Here is a 20946-nt window from a genome sequence, read left to right as displayed (position 1 = left end):
AATAAAGGAGAGGCACAATTACAAATGAATTATCATTTAACGATGTTAATTCCTTTTCGGAGCAAAAAGTGAAAATGACGTGACATTCAGCAAAGTATGGTGACCCATACTCAGAATTCTTGCTCTGCATTTAACCCATCCGAAGTGCACACAGCAGTGAACACACACACACACTGTGAACACACACCCAGAGCGGTGGGCAGCCATTTATGCAGCGGCGCCCGGGGAGCAGTTGGGGGTTTGGTGCCTTGCTCAAGGGCACCTCAGTCGTGGTATTGCCGGCCCGAGACTCGAACCCACAACCCTAGGGTTAGGAGTCAAACTCTCTAACCACTAGGCCACGACTTCCCCTTTTTTTTGTTGAAAGTGAACAACTGTAACTGCATATCTTATTACTGCAAATCAAACTTATTTGTATTTGGTCATAATTACAACTTCTAAAGGGCCAGGCTATAGAACAAAAAAGGATTTATTTCAATGCTTTTGTGTTCCCCAGAGAAACGTTTTATTTGTTCAAAAAACTTTCCTGTTCTCTCCCAAAAGTATTGCGTTCCCCTAAGAAATATAACATTTGCTCGCAAAAGCTTTCAAATATAATATTTCATCCTACCTCATTTCCATGACTAGCTCTGCGTTTGCAGTTTCTCTGGGACAACGCAAAACTTTTTATGAGAGAATGCAAACATTTTAGGAGTGAATGCATGCAATGTTTCTTTGAGTTTATAATTTGCAAAGTGCCTTTATTTACTATTTTAACCGCAATTATTGTTTTAAACGGTTTTACTTCGAGGCGGAAACAGGCTTCTATAAAGCAGGGATTGGATTTTTGTACTGTTTTATATATATATATGCATTACCTTTAGCCATTTCCTGCTTTTCTTCAGTTTCGAGAAGTTATACAGATTGGCCTTGTCAGCTTTGTGCTCTGTGGATGACAGGTTGGGGTTCAAGGTAAAAAAAAAAACAATTTAACTCAAAACTTTCACTCCTAAATAAATGAAGAGTACCTTTGAAAAATAGGTTTAAAATCATATACACATTAGAATGCCTCTTGAAGGCTGCCGATTTGAAATCACATGACCAGCATAATACTACTCTTTTTATCATAGTAATGAGACAAAATGTAATTAGATGCCAACAAAAGTCCAAGACAACTGGTCAGCGCAATATATACAGAAAATGACATTCTCATGTTATATAACATAGCTATTGTTTATTCTGTCTTGAACCTTGCAGCACAGCTCCATTGAGAGTGTCACACTCTGCCTCTCCATCTCTGCAGGAGTCCTTGGTCTCGTTCTCAGGGTTGATGTGATCATCTTTCACTGCCAGCAGTGGGTTAGACGGGGCCAGAGAAGAACCCTCACCCAAACCACCATCGCTTTCATCACTGATATAGAGAAGCACACACAAACACAACCATAAACAAGCCACCACAGGGCTGACATCCCAGCTTCAGTGCAATATTTCCCATAAAACGTTTACTATTAGCATTTGGTGTTTGGAATTATTGGGACTAGAGAAACATTCTAAAACAACAAGTTAGCTAAAAATCACAAACAGGGTTGAGGTATTATATTCGCTGAGGATTTTGTAAAGGCATGGTAGTCATGCAGTGACTTAAAAGACAAAGGGGTCAAAGAGGACCTCTCTGCCTTGGAGAACTACACAACGAATTACCTGGAAATGCTCTGGTTAAAAACAGCAGCAGTCTGTCTTAGAAAAGTGTCTAGACGGAGGGATCGCTCAAGGTACTGCAGGTGAAGTGGTTTGGCCAACTTTGAGCATGTGGCGTCTCCCACAACATCCTGCTCTGAGGCCATAGGTAGAGGTTAAGAGCCTGAGAGGGCGATTACTGCAAACACAACACAGAAAGTGTTTGTCGGTTAACTCTGAATGAGATTATGAAGATCATCTGAATACTTTGAATCAAGGTAATAAAACTGTGGTACAGTACAGTACCTTTAAAGAGTGAAACTTCATATTTCACAATTTCAACATTCAGTGCACCAGAAATGATGAATCTGAAACAGAAAAGGATGTGATGTTGACTTATTTACTGCACTTACTGATGAAACTGTCCACTCTTATATAGACATAATCACTTTTAGAATTATTGCACATGTAGGGCAAGAATATTGCATTTAAATATTCAGAACTGGATGAAAAAACACATATGCACATTGCATACTGGAAGTGGCTGTAGAAAATGAAGTGGATTGAGATTAACAGAGTTGACAAGTTTATTGATATCATATTGAAATGTAATACTGACTTTTTCCATTGCTGTAGCAGGATGTGGGCAACAGAGGTGCTAACAAAGCTAATAAACAGCCTTGTGAGGTTCAGAATCAGCTGGCCATAAACTTGAACTGGGCTTTTTAGATATGCATGTGTTCAAAGATTCAGTTTTAAGAAAAGCAGATTTTCCTTATTAATTATATTATTGTTTAAACATTTGGGATTGGGGAAAAAAGTACGCTTTTGGGAAAAGTCAATTATGCTCACTAAGGCTGCATTTACTTGATCAAAAATACAATAATATTGTATAATATTGTAGCAATTTTAAATATATATATATATATATTTATTTATTTTTTTTATAGTGTAATTTATCCTTGTGAGGGCAAAGTTGAGTTTTCAGCATCATTACACCAGTCTTCAGTGTCACACAATCCTTCAGAAATCTTTCTAATATACTGATTTGCTGTTCAAGAAACATTTATCATTATAAATGTTCAAAACAGTCATGCTGCTTCAAATTTTTGTGTAAAATGAGATACATTTGTAACAAGTCTTTACACTTACTAAGTATTATTGTAAAGTAAACAATCTTACTGGCCACAAACCTTGGAATGTTAGTGCATCTCTGTAGCTTTTAATGCTTCTGTCTCAGCTTTAAGATCATCTATGATTGTGTAATCTTAAAACACAACAAAATTAGCTAATATCAGATATACATGTTTAAAACAGATTTTTTTTTTTAGAAAAACAGACAAAAGACTGATAAGACATTTTATCAAAAGATATTGATAACTCATCTTGCACTGCATATATATATATAAATTCTAAATCAAATGCTCACTATAAAAATGAGACTGTCCACACCATCTAAAGACACTTGTAATAAATACCAAGTAGCAAATCATGTTTTTGTGGCATCAAAAAACCCCATCCTGGGGTCTAAATGTTGAGAAAATGTAGCAATAGTTCTATGTATGCCACAATACAGAGGGGGAAAAATCTTTTGCTACTTGTTTCGTTGCAATTAAAAAAAAAAAAAAAAAGATAAAATGTGAAGTGCATGGATTAATTGTTCAAAACACCAAAAATAGTGTGAATTTCCTTCTCATACCCTTTTTAAAGAATAGTGAATGCTCAAACCAAAAGTATTATTTGTTAAAATAGGCAGTTTTATTGAAAATGCACCATTAGAAATTAATTCACATCTGTTCGTAGTAATTCACCTCAATGCAAATCTAAAACAGTACATGATACTCCACCTCACATGGTGCTGGTGCATTAGCACAGGGTTTGAGAGTTTTTGTAAACATAAATAAAGCACTGACACCACTAGTGTTTTAGTGCCCCATTTAACCATTTCCTGGATGCAACATAACAAACACAGCAACGGCTGAGATACAATTCTCACTTCAGTAGTTTGGCTACTGCTTTGGCATTAACGCCCGGGGATGTGTTAAACTGACTGGTCGATTTGGATTTCTTAATTTGAGAGAACGCGATTTATAAACCTTACGCACACTGATGATGCAGTCATTCAAGCATAACGTTAGTTTTTTATATAATAAGGAAATGTACATCAGGGCAAGGTGTCTTTAGACTCATAATTAAATCCATGTAAAGCTACTGTTCACACAATATTATCGACAGGGTGATATTTTATGTCCGATTTAGCTTAGCTAGCATGCTAATCTGGCTAGGTTTAGCTAACGCTAAACGTCTCAGCAGCCAGTGCTGGCTGTTAATCTAAATCCAGGGTTACTGTAACGTTATATGTTGCTAGTTAGCAGAGCTACAATATAAGGTACATTTGAGCCACGACCAGTAAAAACGAGCTTTATTGGATTTTTAAAAGCAAGGCTATGAAGTCTAGCTATAGCTGCTATTTTGGAATGATAAGCGAGCAGAGATGACTTTTTATCAAGGTTTTAGTATTATGACAAGTTCTTGATCATTTTGAATAATTGAAATGGGTTCTGTCTCTTTAAGGCCACCACCTCTTTGTCAAATGAAATGTAGGGAGATATGATTTAAAATGATTCGTAAGAGTTCCGTGGCCTTGTTCCACGTGAGGTCAAGCACCATCTGTCCCGTCTCGTGTCGATATGTACTGCGGGAGTAGAGGAGGCCAGCAGATCTGTGATTCTAATCCTAATTCTTTCTCCCTCCCGGCCATCTTCCCCCATTGCGTCCCCACCAGGTTCTTCATAAACGCTAGCTCACCTTGTCCCCCGTGTCCGCCGTTTTTGCTCTGTCTCTGTTGCAGCCGACTCGCAGCTCTCTGTCTCCAAAATGGCGGTTGTGAGCGAGGAGAGAGACCGTGAGTCGGTAGCAGCAGAGAGGCGGCCACTTTCAGTAACTGAGAGAGCAGGGACACGGCGCCATGGCGAGGATAGAGTGGGGAACAGGCGAACCAATCAAATAGAGAGCGATGGCTACAATCTTATAAGCATCAGAGACGTAACATATAAAAGCACTAGTAGCAGAAGGAAAAGAGTAGTTTAGTTAAAAAAGGAAGTGGTAAAGAATTCGACCCATTATAAATGTAACGGTTTATCGGAGGATCGTATAATGGCTGTCGGAGTTCTACTGATTGTGCCTAGAAAAACCGAACGTTGCCGAAGGACTAATGACGTAACTTTCCGAATTTAACCTCAAAATATCGCGTGATTGAGATTTGACGTAAAATTTGTCACAGTCCTACATATAGCATTAATGCATTTTTTTCTGTTGATGCTATTTTTAATTTTGCTATGTTTTAATTTTGTTGTTCCATAATATAAACTAAATGTTCAAATAAATTTGAAAATGTCAATTTCTTGTGCTAGTTATCTTGCTTGCCAAAACATATCCATAAATGTAAGATATTAAAAGTAATCCTATTTCTCATTCAATCTATCATTCAATAAATCAATTTATCTATCAATCTATATGTCCTTATCTACTTCATGAAATGTAAGTTCACATTTTTTTTTTTACTTAACATTTAGTTTCTGTTCGTTTTTATTTTCTAATTTTATATATTTTCCTTTAGAGCCATGTCATAGCGCTGTGCATAAATCCTTGGCTATTATCACTTGAAATATGTTATTTATTTATTGTATAGTTGAATACATTAAATAAATAGCACTCATGAACAGAGGTCATTTAATCAAATAAATAACATCAATAACTTTAATGTGTACATCTTAAAATGTGCTTGGATACAAAATTATTGTATATATTTTACAAAATGAAATAATTTTCTATAAAATGTCTGTGCACACATTTGCATATCCCATAACATATCACAACACAAAGTCTGGTCAAATAGCAATCATTTATTATTTTTTGTTGCATACATAAAAAAAAAAAGATATTATTCACATTACTCATAATGCAAAATGAACAAGTGCATATTAATTTTTTAAGTGACTAAGCAACATAAAATCAAAGAAGACCATTTGTACAGTACATATCTGTTAACAGAATCATGTTAATGCTCATTAATTCAGCATGTAGCATATAACATTCTAAACAAATTACTACTTTCACAATGCACAAACACTTAAACTTCCGGCATATGTACAATGATCAACAGCAGCCCTCAAAAGAACTCATGGAGAAGTGTGTCCTTCAGAGCCAGCTGGACATCTCTTGATCAAACTTCTGTGGATCTATGAAAGGCTTGTCAATGGATTTGATCATTAGCTCTCCACAGTAGACACACTCACACGCTATGATGTCATCAATGTCTGACTTGATCTGCTCTCTGCTTCCTTGACCCTTGCCTAAGCTGACCGTATCCTCCTCTCTGGGCCTGTTCCTGGATTTGGTGGTCTGCGTGGTCGCTGCCAGCTTCTTCTGTAGCTCCTCCAATTTATTCTGCTTATAGGAAGAGAGGTGAGGGATGACTTCCTGTAAAAGGCAATCATAATGGAACATGTGCCCACAAAGGAAGAGATAGAAAGGTCGGTTGAGCAATGGGAAATCACAAGTGGCACATTTTTCCTGAGACTCCACCACCCCGTACTTGTTCCTCATCTCCTGGATGTCTTCACGGATGCGTTTGGCACTTTCCGTGGCCTCCTCCATTTCTTGTTTCAGCTCCTCAATGTGTTGGTTGTACTCTTCCAGGGAGTTGCAAATTGCCTCCTTGAAGTGGTCTATCGTAACAAAATCTGGAAAGAAAGGCAAGATGTCCTCAATCTTAAGAAGGTTGCAACTGGACAGACAGTTCATGGCCTTCTTGACATCTTTCTCCTCCTGAACCACATGACGAGCAATCTTCAGCCACAGCTTCTTCCTCAACTCCTCGTCGTCCTCTGGAAGGTCGGCGCAAGACTTGGCCAAATCTACATCCACCTAAATGGATGAATACAGGAATTTTTTTATGGAATGTAAAAAATGCAGGGCGATACAGCTTTTCTAATATCATAATGAGGTAAAAAGCTTCATCATTGGGGGGTAAAATCATGCTGAATTTCCCTTTCTTTATCATTGACACTCATAGAGCACAGTCATAGGTCCTTAACAGAAATTCAAGGAGAATGTAAGAGATTATAATCACACATACCTGTAGAGCTAGATCCACAGCCTCCTCATACAGCTCCATAATCTTGTACACCAAGACACATGCCTGCAGGTACCCATGTTCGGCACAAAGGCGCAAGGCATATTTCAAGTCATAGTGGATGTCGGAGACATGCGTTCCCGCTTGTTCGAGGTACCACAACAGAGAATCCGGCTTGTGTTTAGCATAAAGCGAGAGTAAGTAATTGTGAATGGCTTCGTCTTTGACATCCAGCTCATATACACAGAACTCCATGTACCGGATGGTCTCGTTTATCTGCTGCATGCTGCCCATCTGGCTGTAGTTCACCAGTGCTGGGATCAGATTCTTGGGATCCAACCGATTTCCCATCTGAATCCATGCATCGACCACCTTTTTGGGGATGTGCTGCATGAGGACTGGGGAGAACTTGTAGAAGAGCTTGTCGTCGCAGTGTTTGGAGAGAACATCTAAAGCTGCACTGTAGTCGTCATGCTGGCAGTAATGAGATATAACGCGTTCATAATCTTGCATGATGACCGAGAAATACACCATGTTGTCCACGTCGCCGTGACTAGCGAGCAGGTCGTAGATGGTGTTGCGATTGTTGTAGAAGCACTCTTTATGTTTGGGGCTTTTAAGAAAGGTGCGGAACTCTTCGCGGGTCTCCAGGAAGAGGTGTTGTTTGCCGTCATCGGTCTCCAGTTGACCAAGCTGGTTCAGATAGAGTTCTGTCAGCCAGGTGACCAGCAGGGTGATCTGAGTCTTCTCTGTGGGCTTGAAGTTGCTCAGCTTCTTAATCAGAAACTCTTTCAAGGCCTCCTCCTGCTTGGCCTCGATGAACCTCAGCGCAATCTCTTCAAAGTAGTTCTGAGTGAGAGCATAGCATTTGGCGCTCTCCATGTAGCGCTTGTTCTGGAAGCAGTGCTCGGCCTCTTTGGCAAGCACCATATCTAGGCATTCTGGGCGGTCTTTGCAGTACTCTTTGGCCAGGTCAAACTTATTCATGCTCATGTACATCTGCCAAACGTCCCGCGCCTCCCTCTGGATGTGGTAGCGAAACACAGCTTTCTCGGTGTAGATCCACACGAGCCCAGTGATGGGATCTTTGATCATCTTTTTTAGCATGCCGAACTTCTCTGGAAACACATCTTCGTGCACTACCTGCCCATTCAGAGTGCAGATACCCTTGATACGATCTGGGAGCAGGAGCAGGAAGTGAAACTGTGTGAGTACTATAGAGATGGGCTTGATGAAGTTTAGATCAATGTCTGATGTGTATTCCCACACTTGAACATCACTGAGTAGAGAGTCGGGCCGCACGTAGTCTAGCTGTCCATACAAAACCCCATTTCCCATCATCCATGCAAAGGCCTTCGGGGAACTGCGCAGCTTTGAGGTGTAAAACGTAATCTCACTGTAGCCCATATTGACTGGAAACTCCTGGAAGCTGGGTAGGAGATCCTGGTTCTGGGCAAAGATGGAGCTGAACCCCTGCTGCTCGGATCCCTCTGCCAGCTTTCCAACGAACTGGAAGAGGCGTTTCCGTGTGGTCGCAACAATGAAGTACTTGGATTCCAAGCCACGTTCCACCTCGAGGCAACAAACCGGAGCTGGCTTCCCATCCTCCTCCAGGGAATGAACCTGTCTGAAGTACTGGTCTGGGTTAGTGTTGAACAGAGAGCCCTCAGAGGCAGAGATCTCCGCTTCAAAGATGATTCCCTGGCTGGTGCCGACCAGAATCGGCCCGGTGTTGGTCTCAGAGCCGGTTAATTTGTTCCATCCTATGCTCTCAATCAGGTGACCTCTCCATCGTGACAGACTTCGGACCTTTTGAGTGTTTCGGTTTAGGTATACACATTCGTTTGTGTTGAGGCTGATGACTAAATGTGACCCTGTAAGGCAATTGATAAGGTCATTTTACAGATTGCATTAAACAAGCAAATTTTTAAATTAGAAATTTAAAAAAGCCAGGCCTGAGCTTTTTTTTTTTTTTGGTATAAGAACCATCTTGAATCAATGCTAGGTGTAAATTGGTATAAAATGATCGTGTCACATTTGTATTTTAAAAGCTAATCCATCTGATCAGCCTAATCACTTGTCAACTGTGCTGAAGAGAATTTATATATATATATATATATATATATATATATATATATATATATATATGTCTGTGTGTGTGTGTGTATACACACACACACACACACACACATAATCACACTCACACATTTATCTATATACATTTTAGAAAATGTATTATTTAACATTAATTTCTAAATTATTCAATATTATTAAACATTAAAATCATGATGACTTACATGGCAAAACATTATGGTACAATTTGTGCTATAGACTATCACAAGATAATCTTGCAACGTCAGACATAAAAAAAGAATAATTGCTAAAAACAAAACAATGGTCTCACCTGACCATTTGTGAATGGATCACACAAGACAGATCTTAAGACCAGGTTTAAACAGATAACCCATTTCTCTTAATGAAAATGCATTATAAAGCATTATAAATAATCTCAAAAACCGATTACATTCGTGTGTTTATTCATTGTACTCATTTTACCAGCATTGAAAATATACATTTCCCAGTTCACATCTATTAAACTACTTTGCAATGTTTCTTTTGTCATACTAATTTCCATGGATATCTAATCAAACCACGTATGTATCTAATGACATCTAATAGATGGCAGGAATGCATTTAAATCCTCTTACAACAAGGTGTGAACACTGACACGTCATTACCTGTAGGATCTAGGAAAAGTTTGTGCACTTTGCTGTCATCCTTTCTTCCCAGTTCAATCTGATTTGGCTGATCAGGTTTTCCGAGATCAATTCTGAAACATAATATGCATGACAACGTTACATTTTAAACTGCTCTGGAAATGTTTTTAAAAGTTTTTTACAGGAATGCATCTATGATGTTAATTAGTCATAATTAGTAATTGATTACAATAACACAAATAAAAGGCAAATTAAGTGATTTTTATCCCAATTGAACATAACGTGACAAGATTAAATATGCATTTTAAAGAGGATTGTATTTAATGTTCACATCCTCGCTGCTTAGTCCTTTCACCTTTTAATACTCAGACAGTAAAATAGACGATCACTAATTGCATGTACATAAACTAATCAATGCAAAACTTAGCAACTGCAAGATCTCTTAAATAAACAATTGTGGATTACATAGAGTCGAGAAATCACAGCTTTACCTCAGGAGGGTGTCTTTCCCCAGACTCATGCATAACTGGTTGTTGCACACTGAGAAATGGTTGATTTTTTCGGGAGGTGAGAAATCGATGCGCTGCTTGTTGAAAATAGGTTTCTCTTCCTCCAACCTTACATTCACAAACCCTTTGAACGGAAAAACTTAATGTAAAGTGCCACAGTCACACCAAATTACCCAAAAATGGAATCATAATGTCTGCAAATATGATAAAAATGATGGAGATGTAGAGGTTTGTACCTGAATGAGTGATCCCGATGTTGGCCGCTGACACACGGCTGTGTTGACGGATGTTCTGAGAATCTTCATATTGATCCAGAATAGATGCCATTGCAAATGATCATATATTCACAAAACTACAGTATGTGTAACAAACACTGAACCTGTGTTTACACTGCATGTAAAGACGACGTACAGTATTTCTACCAGCCGCTCCCACCCATAACACGCTAGCATGTGAGCTAAATGTCCAGTTCAAGAGCTAATTTACTGACAATAACGTTACACCCGTTATGTGCTAAGGAATATATACTGGAACTAAAACAGATGCAAAATAAAACGAAAATGATCTCTAAATTATATTTGATCAAAGAATAAGGACAGAACTAAGAGACCGAGCTGCGTTGTGTGCAAAGCATCGCTGTCTTGGTCAGCTGATGAAAATCATGTGATTAACGTGACAAAATCTCACTGTTGTTCTTTATCTGTCCACGTAGTGGCACTGTTCAGTTAACAATCGATTCTCGATTTCTAATACATATAAATTTTGTGTAATTACACTTATTTTAGGATTATTAATCGAAATTGTTGTTTTTAACGTTTTTTGTTTAAAAAAAAATCGCTATTATTTTTTGAAACAATCATGGCAGTCCAATAATATTTTTTATCCAGATCCAAAAACAAAGGTCTAACAATAAAAATGAAAGTCCAGATCGTCTTTATTTCTTACATTTTTACACGGCTATAACAAGTCAATCGAACTGGTCCAGTTTTTCCTCTTAAAGATGATAATTGTGTCAAACGCCTCATTTGCATTTCATTTTTAAAGGGTCTGTTTAATTGCATAACACAAAGCTCCCCAGTAGTAAAATATATTTTATTGAACAAATTAGAAAAGACATGCATTTTTTCATTGAGAATCTTATGGGATTAAAATCATTAAATGGTTAATCTATGTTCAAACCGAAAGATTTGTTCTTTCCATTGAGGTCCGTGACTGTGGTGGGCGTGGCTATGCAAAGTCAAGCCTCTCCGTCTGGCTGATTCAAAAGGCACAGAGATGTCCCGTCACAGATCAGAGAGAGTCAATTCAGCCTTTGAGCTGCGAAAGTAATGAGTCACTCATCAGTCTCAATAAAGACGCAACCCAATACTGTGGAGTTTAACAAGTATTCCTGAAGACCCTTCTTCTTGGCTTTAATTGTTGGACATGCCACCTCAAATGGATTACTTTTACCACGAGTCGAGAGTTCCGTCCGTGTGTTTAGAGCAGGACGAGGCGCTGGAGCCTGCGATCAGCTGTATGCTCGTTGGGGATGGCGCGGTTGGGAAGACTAGTATGATTGTCAGCTACACAACCAATGGATACCCTACGGATTACAAACAGACGGCTTTTGACGTCTTCTCAGGTGAGCGGATGATATTTGACCCCTTCTAAACCCCGACGTTTAAGTTAAAGTAATCAGATGAATCATGAGGATGAAAACTTAAGTTTTTCAATTCTGCTTCTTCAGGACAAGTTCAGGTGAATGGTACCCCTGTGCGGATTCAGCTGATGGATACAGCTGGACAGGTAATAGTTTCAACATTTAATCACATTTCACAGAAGTTGTATCCTATAGGAACTTCTTGAGAGTTTACATTTTGTAAATGGATAAAGTATGTCAACTTTGTTCAGAAAGTTAGTCTTCTGTAAACCGTGTTTAGTTTGTCATCTGCAAACAATTTTTTGTAAAGTGGAAACTTTGTTCAGAAATGTTTAAAAATTGTAAACATAAAATAATTGTAAATTGTAAACAATGTAATAAAAAAATTTAAGATTAGATTTTGTTGAAAATGTCTGTAAGTTGTAAACTTTGTTAAAAGTCTGTAAAGTGGCAACTAAAAAGTTTGTAAAGTTTTGTTTAACTTTGTCAAGTGTTCTTATCTGTCGTTGGCTTTGATTTGCAGGAAGAATTTGATGAATTCAGATCTCTGTCTTACAAACACACAGATGTCTTCCTTCTCTGCTTCAGTGTGGTTAACCCCACGTCATTCGAGAACATAACCAAGAAATGGATCCCTGAGATTCGTGCGTGTAACCCATCCTCCCCCATCATTTTAGTGGGAACTCAGTCGGACCTTCTGTTGGACGTTAACATTCTCATAGACCTGGACAGGTACAAGGTCAAACCCGTGCTCAGCTCACAGGCGCGGAGCCTCGCTGAGAAGATCAGGGCCGCCGAGTACGTGGAGTGTTCGGCCCTGACCCAGAAGAACCTAAAGGAGGCCTTCGACGCGGCAATATTCACGGCTATTAAAAACAAGACCAGGAAGGCCAAAAAACTGAGACTTTCAGACAGACGAGCTAAAGCTTTTTCCAAATGCAGCTGGAAGAAGTTCTTCTGCTTCATCTGACCTTGTGGGTCCAAATGTCTAGACTGTTTACATGAGATACTAATTTATTTTGGACTGTGTGTTTACCTACGGTCATTTAGCTTTATTTTTTGGGTGGAGTTGTTTGATCTGTGGGAAACTTCCCAGGAAATGTTCAAGTGACGTTTGAGAGCTGTTGTGTTACTCAACACAATGTTTAAGGAGCGTTTTAATCACAAATGCTGTAAGGTTTATAGACACATTATGAAGAAGGATTAGAGAAAACTACTCCTTAAATTGTTCACAAAGAGCACCCACCATATGTAAATGAATGAATTTGCATAGCTGCCTGTTCAAAGCTTGAATGGTGCTCACGTGGAGATGTCTCTGATGGTCGAGGGGACAAGAGTGGGTATCTGTCTTATCTCTTTTGTGTCGGGCACAACTTAGACAGTCTCTTTCATATGCAACAGCCCAAACTAAAGTCAGTGTGTGTTTTCTCCTTCTTATGTGCCTGTGACCACATAAATCCAACATCACTCTTACAATGATTCAGCCTGTTCTCCTGATAAATCTGAGCTGGGGATTGTGTTGCAAATTGGCAAGATAAGATAATTAAACTTGTGTGAAAATGGTTTCCTGCAACTGGGGAAAATTTGGCAGAGTGGTTTCTGGTTTCCTAAGACGGGGTTAGCGTCCTTTCGTGTGTAAATGTAGTGTTAGAGCACATACACAAATGAAAGTATAGGAGCCCAGCCCATTTTGTGGAGCTGTAGCTTGATTATGTTTATTTTTTACTCTTTTACTGACAGTGTGTTCTTCTCACAGAGTAAACAGTACTGTCTTTGTTACAAATATGCTTCTTGTGGAAGTTCTTTTCTTTAAAATGCTGTTTGTTTTTAACAGTTCTGTTTTGATGCCTCAGGCAAGAAGGATGTACCGCTTGATCATTTTATCTGTCTTCACTATTGTTTTGCCTTTTGATCAAATCCAAGCAGCACTTTTAAACAGCTTCTCCTTCAGTGTTTCTTTGCATCATCTAAAAATAAATTTATAGGGCAAAATACATTTCCATTTTGCTTGTTTTCACAATGCAAATGGGCAAGTTATTCTTCTTTCCTGCTTCAAGTGTTATATGTGAAAGTTGTGTATTTCCACAATCGTATAAAGTTCCTCTTAAATATCAAATAAACAAACAACGTTGAAAATGGATATTGTTCCCTAATTTATATTTTTAAGCTTAGTTAAGCAACAATGTATGTTTTTTTTGTGTCTTTTATGCTCAACAAGGCTGCATTTATTTGATCAAAAATACAGTACAAACTATTATATTGTGAAGTGTAATAAAAAAAAACTTATATTTTATATATTTTTAAATGTAATTTATTTATAATGGCAAAGCTGAATCAGCAGCCATTACTCTACTCTTGAGTGTCATGTGATCCTTCAGAAATATTTCTAATATGCTCATATGGTGTACAAGAAAAAAATATTAATATCAATGTTAAAAACATTTGTGCTGCTTAATATTTTTGTGGAAACCGTAAAAAAACATTAATGAAAAGTAGGTTAAAAACAACATTTATGTGAAATCGAAATCATTTCTAACATTATAAACATCTTTACTGTCACTTTTGATTAATTTCATATTTTTGCTGAATAACATCATACATTTTGTTACCAATTAAAATATTTTTCCCAAAATAATTCAAAGGAGCGAGTGAATTTTTACGTTTACTTTGATTAAAAATGACCTAATGACTCAATTAAATATATAGTTATGAGAACAAATATTGCTTTGCTTACACACACTATGTACTAAATTCTGTACACAGCAAACAAATGTTATTGATCTGAATACGCTTCCCAAACAGCATGAGTACTTGATGTAAATGGCCCTGCAAATATCTTCAGAGGGTGTAAATGAGACACAGAGAAGTGTCAGGGACTGAAGGGATATGAACACATTGTGAACTCACACTTGTTTACTCCGACGACTCGCGCTGTGACTTTGAGCCGAGCTCAGATGAATGTGGGAGAGGATATCACGCACGTACCCTTGAAGTGTAAACAGAAGATAAAGGGTTTGTTTCTGTTGTTTGTAGAGAACTGCTCAAAATGAAATTCAGTCTGTTACGCTGGATAGACTTTTTTTTTTTTTTTTTACGATCTACATCCTTAAACCCTAAGATATAAAAAATATGTAGTCTAAATAAAAACACCAAATTCATTTATTTTTCTTTCTTTCATTCTTTCTTTTTTAAAATGCTTAATACTAGCGTTCAAACTTCTCATAGACTTGTACAGGTACATGGTTTTGAAGGAATGGTTAACCAACAAATTAAAATGTGCTAAAAACGAATACACCCTCAGTGCATCCAAGATCTAGATGAGTTTATCTCTTCATCGGAACAGATTTAGCATTACAAAACCTGTTCACCAATAGATCCTCTGCAGTCACAATCTATAATTTTCTTGATCAAATTCAAATTTCTGTCATAACTGTTAACCTTTAAACTTTACATGTAAACTCAGATATCATTAAACATTAAACTTTCAACTAATGGCTGCCATTAGTACCTGCTTAAATGAAAAAAAAAAATCATGTGAAACTGTCATGGGCATGATGATGGTATTGCTCACCATTGCTGCAACACAGACTCTGGTAAGCCCAACAACAATGAATCACTTACACTCTTGCTACCTGAAGAGTATCCTGTTTGAATGAGTCGCACAGCTTGACTAATTTCTGTTGCACAGAAGTGAACCATTATTGATTATGAGGACTAGATTAAGTGTCACCACTCCTAACAATATGAAAGATTAAATGACGCATGACCTCATGTTTGTTAGACCACAGTCAGTATGAATGACTGAAATCAAACCATACAGAATTTTCTATTTAATCTATTCTATGAGCAACAACATTTTTATTATGTTCCTTTTTATTATAAATAAAAAACTAAATTATATTTTATTTATTGACTACACTAAAATATGCAATATAATTTTTAATTATAATTCATGATATAGTGAACATTTCTAAGTAAACACTTTCCATCATTAGCCTGACATGAAGTGATTCAACTAATCTTCTCTAACTCTAACTCTAATACACACCCACATTTCCTTGAGGATGCATTGGTGCTTTTGAGTCTAGTATGATACCCTTTCCACATGTTGAGCAACAGAGGTCAGGCTTGACAGGTTTAGGTTCCCATGAATGGTGAGGTGTTCGTCTCACTTTGTGGTTAAAGAAACGGTTACTCACCCCTTTGTTAGCTTTCTTGCCCGCCCCTTTTCCCAGGCCTTAGACTAAACTGACTAGTGCCTTCTCTGGCACACAGCCAGTTTCAATGAGTTTCACTCCTGTCAGATTTACCTACAGGCCTCCAGAGAGGAAACAGGTACACAGTCACAGACCCGGCCTGTTCCTGGTCAGCCAAATCACAGATTACTGTTATTGCCAGAGGCTGATTCACAGACAAGATGATGCAAAGGCCTTTGGGACTTATTTGTGGCTTGTTTTCTTTTATTAACACAATGTTTTGATTTAAATCCCAAAAATTTTTGCTTTCAAAATGGGATTTTCCTAATTCTTTCGAAATGCTAACTAGATTTTTGCATTTCTTCAGCCACTGAATGTGTGTAACTTATGCTAGTTGCTAGCTTGTTTTAGCCAGGGTGTTTGAGGGATTTTTAGCATGTTGCTAAACAGTTGCTAATGTGTTCTAGGTTGCCTACCAATTGTATTTTACTTTTATTTCTATACTATTATAGTATTCATAAATATTTTCGTTTTTATTTAATATTTTCTAGTTTCAGTAATGTTTTACTTTAAGTTTTAATCATTTAGTTTTTCCGATTTTATATTTATTTTAGTGCTTCTATTTAGCTTTAATTTATTATAGAACTTCACTAATTGTCAATGTAACATTTGTCATTTAAACTAGTTGTAAATGCAACATTAACAACACTAGTTTCTAAAGTATTTATTATACTGTTCCCTAGATATAAATAAAGCATAAAAAGCATTAAAAAAAAGTTTTTACAACATCCCTAAAACTTAGTATGAACATTAGTAAAAGTGGTGCTTTAAAAAAGAAAGAAAAAGAAGTAGCAAAAGTACTTTTTTCTTTATTTCAAAATTATTTAATTTGTAGTTTTTATGCATTTAAAGATCGCTGGAGCGAAAGGAAAGTTTTAACCAGGATAATAAAAGTAGGGATAACGGATAGCTCAAGGGCCTCTGCTTGTCTCACAGCTGTTGTCTGGTGAACTGCCTGCAGGCCTGTAACGTTACACACTCCCACACTCACTCACTGTCATATTTCTTTGAATCATCCCCAGTTTCGGGTGTGTGGCTTATAAGCTGTTATGGTTTCAGTTCTCACACATACGACAGAATCCTGTTAAATCTGTTCCTGGTTGTATTGACAGATAACTGGTAAGCACTCATTTGATCTTGTGAACACTGATTCCTTGATAATATGTACATAATAGATTGCCTCATTAGAGAATGACAGTTCATCGGCTGCTATAGTAAATGTCTTTCAGTGCATCTCGAATGTCCATCTTCAAAGAAATCATGCCACTCAGATTCCTGATCCTCAGATTGGTCTGATTTCCCAAGACTGATGAGCTGATATAAGCCTTGATTGGACTGTTCAATATGATGGTATCATTTTGACCACTGAACTAAATCAATTGCATGGCTCTTATGTCCACGTTATAGTTTGACCTTTTGAAAGCCATTGAGCAATGACTTGCTGAGTCGGACCAACAAAAGATCCATCTTGGTCAACATAAAAACAAAGATGCAATCTTGTCACATGAGAGTGTTACATGCAGACATTTCACTTTGCTGTATTTTGATTTCCATTAATTATTTCATCATTTCTCTCACTGTATGTCATAGGGCCTGTTCTAAAACCCAGAGAACCATCTATGTAGGCCGAATTTAAGGCACAGAACTGTTACAGTGGGTTGTCTCTACTAACTTTGCACATTTACAGTAGACTTATGGGCAATATTTTCCCACTCTTCTTTGCAGAACTGCTCAAGTTCAGTTTAATTTGATGGTGATTGTTGTGGACTGCAGTCATTAATGGCGCTTTTTCCACTGCATGGTACATACGGCATGGTATGGTTCGGTACAGTTCACTTTTAGCGGGTTTTCTACTGGGTACAGTACCAGGTACTTTTTTTAGTACCACTTCGGTTGAGGTTCCAAGTGAACCATACCGTTACCAAAACGTGGCGTGTAAACTCTGCTGATCACGGATTGGCTTGAGTGAAACGTCACTACCTGTGTCACTGAACTTGCAACACAAACACAACAGAACCACTAGATTTAAATCAGCACAGCCAGAGAAGGATCGAACACACCTGTTTTGAATGAGGTTACCTTTTTTAACAACCCAAAAAAGGGGGTTAATGAACAGTGCTCTCTTCCACCCTCAATACCCATGGCTGAAGTGTCCTTGAGCAAGGCACTGAACCCCCATTTGCTCCCCGGGCACTGGATATATAGCTGCCCACTGCTCCAGGTGTGTGTTCATGGTGTGTTCACGTCTCACTGCTTTGTGTGTGCACTTGGATGGGTTAAATGCAGAGCACCAATTCTGAGTATGGGTTACCATACTTGGCAAATGTCACGACTTTCATTTTCAGGAGCATATCCAGCGAGAGTTTGATTGGGAGATACAGAATAAAAAGGTTTTTCAGGAGTCGTGGCACAACAATAACGACATATGAATAATCCTGCCCACTCTAAACTGATACTAAACTGCAGTGGAAATGCAAACCGAGCAGAGTGGATCAGTGCCGTACCGAGCCAAGTCATACCACGCAGTGGAAAAAGCACCTTAAGTCTGGTCTCTGACTAGGCCATGTTAGGATTTTCACCTTTTTCTCCTTCAACCACTGTGTGCTCAGTTGTGCTGTTTGCTTTGGATCATTGTCATGTTGGAAGGTAAACCTTCTTCCCATTGACAACTTTCTGGCAGAGTGCAGCAGATTTTCCTCAAGAATTTGATGATATTTTGCCACATCCATTTTTCCTTCTATCCTGACAAATGCTCCAATCCCTGCTGCAGAGAAACATCCCCATAACAAAATATTACCACCTCCATGATTTACTGGAGGAATGCTGTTATTTGGATGGTGAGCTGTATTGGATTTCCACAGGATAGTTTGTTTGGTGTTGAGGCCAAATAATTAAATTTTAGTCTCAACTGCCTCAGAATCTTCAAGGTGTGTTTTGGCAAAGCTCAGTTGTGACAGGCCTTTCTTGAGGAGTGGCTTTTTTCTTGCAGCTGCATATTTGTGGAGGATTTGTGAAATTGTGTCACATGCACACAAAGATTACTCTTTGTCCTTAATTCCTGCAGCTGCTTCAGAGTTGCTGTAGGCCTCTTGGTCACCTCTCTGAGCAGTTTCCTCCTGGCTCTTTCACACAGTTTGGAGTGATGTCATGCTGCAGGGAGGGTCTGTGTTGTACCAAATACTTTCCACTTCTTAATAATAGACTTCACTGTGCTTCTAGGTATTGATAGCGCCTTTGAAACATTTCAGTATCCATCTCCTGACTTGTGCCTGTCCACAACTTTATCCCTGAGATCTTTTGACAGTGCCTTGCCACCCATAGTTGATTGTTTGCTTCAGTTGCACTACCTAGGACTGAAATGCTCCAGGAAAGCTCTTTTCATGTTGAACTCATCAAAATGACCACAGCTGAAAGTCAAATGGCTTTGTGTGCCAGAAGTGTGAGAAGGTGATTAGCTACACCTGATTGAGTTTACAAGTCATTTTTAGGAGGAGGTGACCCTTTATCCAACTCAGTGTTTCTGTTTTTTTATTTATTTTTTTTTTTTTCTGACATGTTGGTCTTATATTTTTCACTTAGATGTTATAAGCTGCACTGAGTAAATACAGCTAGATATTAAAAACATAATTTCAGGCTGCAAAGCAACAAGGTGTAATTATTTTAAAGGGTGGTGATTCTTTTCTATACCACTGTAGTATATATAGATTACTTTTATGTTGCAAAATAAGGTGGATACTACAGTTGTCTAGAATGCTTTATTCTGGTTGGCTGACAGATATTAAAGTTACATATGATGTTATTTAATTTAAGTTATTTGAAAAGTATTTTATCTTATAAAATAATGTAAATGTCTTTTTGCTTCATTAATCACGTCATTAATGTTGCAGAAAATGTGAGTGAAGTCTTCTGTTTGGTTGGCTGCAGAGCATTCAAAATTGGTCACTTCATTTTAGTTAAGAAGTTTAGAAGCTCCTTCAAACAGTGTAATAGACACATGAAGTCATATTCCAAGACAAACTGGCAACACAAACAGCCAATATAAAGTTCCAGAAATATCAATAACTTTATAGTAATAATAAGATGCATCTGTTAAGATAAGTGAATTAATTATGATAGGTCCATCAAGGGTGAGAATATGGAGGTGGTGCCTTTCTCACACTTTGCATGTAGGGGTGGGGGTGCAGCCACATGAGCCAACTGAGTGGTGCAATTGCAAGTAAGGACAAGATGATAACAACAACCAACAGTATCCCACACTTCTCAACCACCTGAGCCAGTACCGAAACAGAAGACAAGCTGACATCAGAACATGTTTACCAGTGGTGCATCAAGTCGCAAGAACTCTCACAAGCTTGCCAAGGCTTGTTAAATGACAAGATCATTGGCTGATGAGAACAACATCATCCCTTAATCACCATTCCACATAAGAAACCTCAACAAACATAATGCTATATTTTCAAATAGCTGCATGGTATGCTATGTGATATCCTTGTTGTCCACCTAATCTTTAACTTTGGTGCTAGCAACTTCCAGCTATTTTAGCTGTACAAAAACAGTCTGTTACATTGCAGATATCATGTTATTTTAATTTATCACCGTTATCATAAAACCACTGCTTTACAGTGCAAATAGTTTTACCATTTACTGCATTTTGTTTATAGTTAATTACATAGCAGTATCAGAAGTCTCACACATTCACAGAAATCAGCTTAACTGTATATTGCAAGGATACCACAGCGCTCAAGAATGCTTGATTTGGACTGGCTGACAGACGTTACAGTTCCATAGATTGTTAGTGAATTTAAGTTATTGTAAAGAGCTTCCTACAACAGAAAAAGAACCAGGAATAAATGCAGAAGACATTGTCCGGACAAAAATGTTTGGGGAACACAGACAGACACATTTCATCAACACTGTTCCATGACTTACATTTTTCATTAGTGAGGTGACAACGTTGTTATTTTTAAGTAGTTAAAGAAAGATAGAAAGGCGCTGCTGCTGAACACTGCTATAAGACAAAGTCAGATTA

At 37.9% G+C, this 20946-nt stretch overlaps 3 protein-coding genes across 3 annotated transcripts in view; 1 reads left to right on the top strand and 2 right to left on the bottom strand.

Annotated features, from left to right (window-relative positions):
* Nucleotides 1-4612, bottom strand: part of LOC132092424 (chromatin-remodeling ATPase INO80-like) — a 40400-nt gene extending 35788 nt beyond the window's left edge. The window contains exons 1-5 of the mRNA XM_059498653.1: nt 4465-4612; nt 1963-2023; nt 1681-1855; nt 1230-1390; nt 858-925 (exon numbers count right to left, since the gene is read on the bottom strand). Coding sequence (XP_059354636.1) covers nt 858-925; nt 1230-1390; nt 1681-1823 — 372 coding nt within the window. The 5' untranslated portion in view covers nt 1824-1855; nt 1963-2023; nt 4465-4612. The remainder of the gene's footprint in view (nt 1-857; nt 926-1229; nt 1391-1680; nt 1856-1962; nt 2024-4464) is intronic.
* A 929-nt stretch (nt 4613-5541) lies between these two features.
* vps18 (VPS18 core subunit of CORVET and HOPS complexes) lies at nt 5542-10686 on the bottom strand. The gene is made up of 5 exons (XM_059498652.1): nt 10256-10686; nt 10002-10143; nt 9532-9623; nt 6797-8667; nt 5542-6585 (listed from the first exon to the last, which is right to left on the bottom strand). The coding sequence occupies exons 1-5, from the start codon at nt 10344-10346 to the stop codon at nt 5857-5859; spliced, it is 2925 nt and encodes a 974-aa protein (XP_059354635.1). The 5' UTR covers nt 10347-10686; the 3' UTR covers nt 5542-5856.
* A 601-nt stretch (nt 10687-11287) lies between these two features.
* On the top strand, nt 11288-13672 carry LOC132092422 (rho-related GTP-binding protein RhoV-like). Its single transcript, XM_059498651.1, has 3 exons — nt 11288-11643; nt 11749-11807; nt 12185-13672. Exons 1-3 carry the CDS (start codon nt 11445-11447, stop codon nt 12629-12631), a joined length of 705 nt encoding a protein of 234 aa, XP_059354634.1. The 5' UTR covers nt 11288-11444; the 3' UTR covers nt 12632-13672.
* The last annotated feature ends 7274 nt before the right edge of the window (nt 13673-20946 follow it).

This window comes from Carassius carassius, chromosome 18 (genome assembly GCF_963082965.1).
Source record: "Carassius carassius chromosome 18, fCarCar2.1, whole genome shotgun sequence".
Classification (NCBI taxonomy): Eukaryota; Metazoa; Chordata; class Actinopteri; order Cypriniformes; family Cyprinidae; genus Carassius; species Carassius carassius.
Note: the sequence above shows the minus strand (reverse complement) of the source record. Positions and strands in the feature narration are given on the sequence as shown.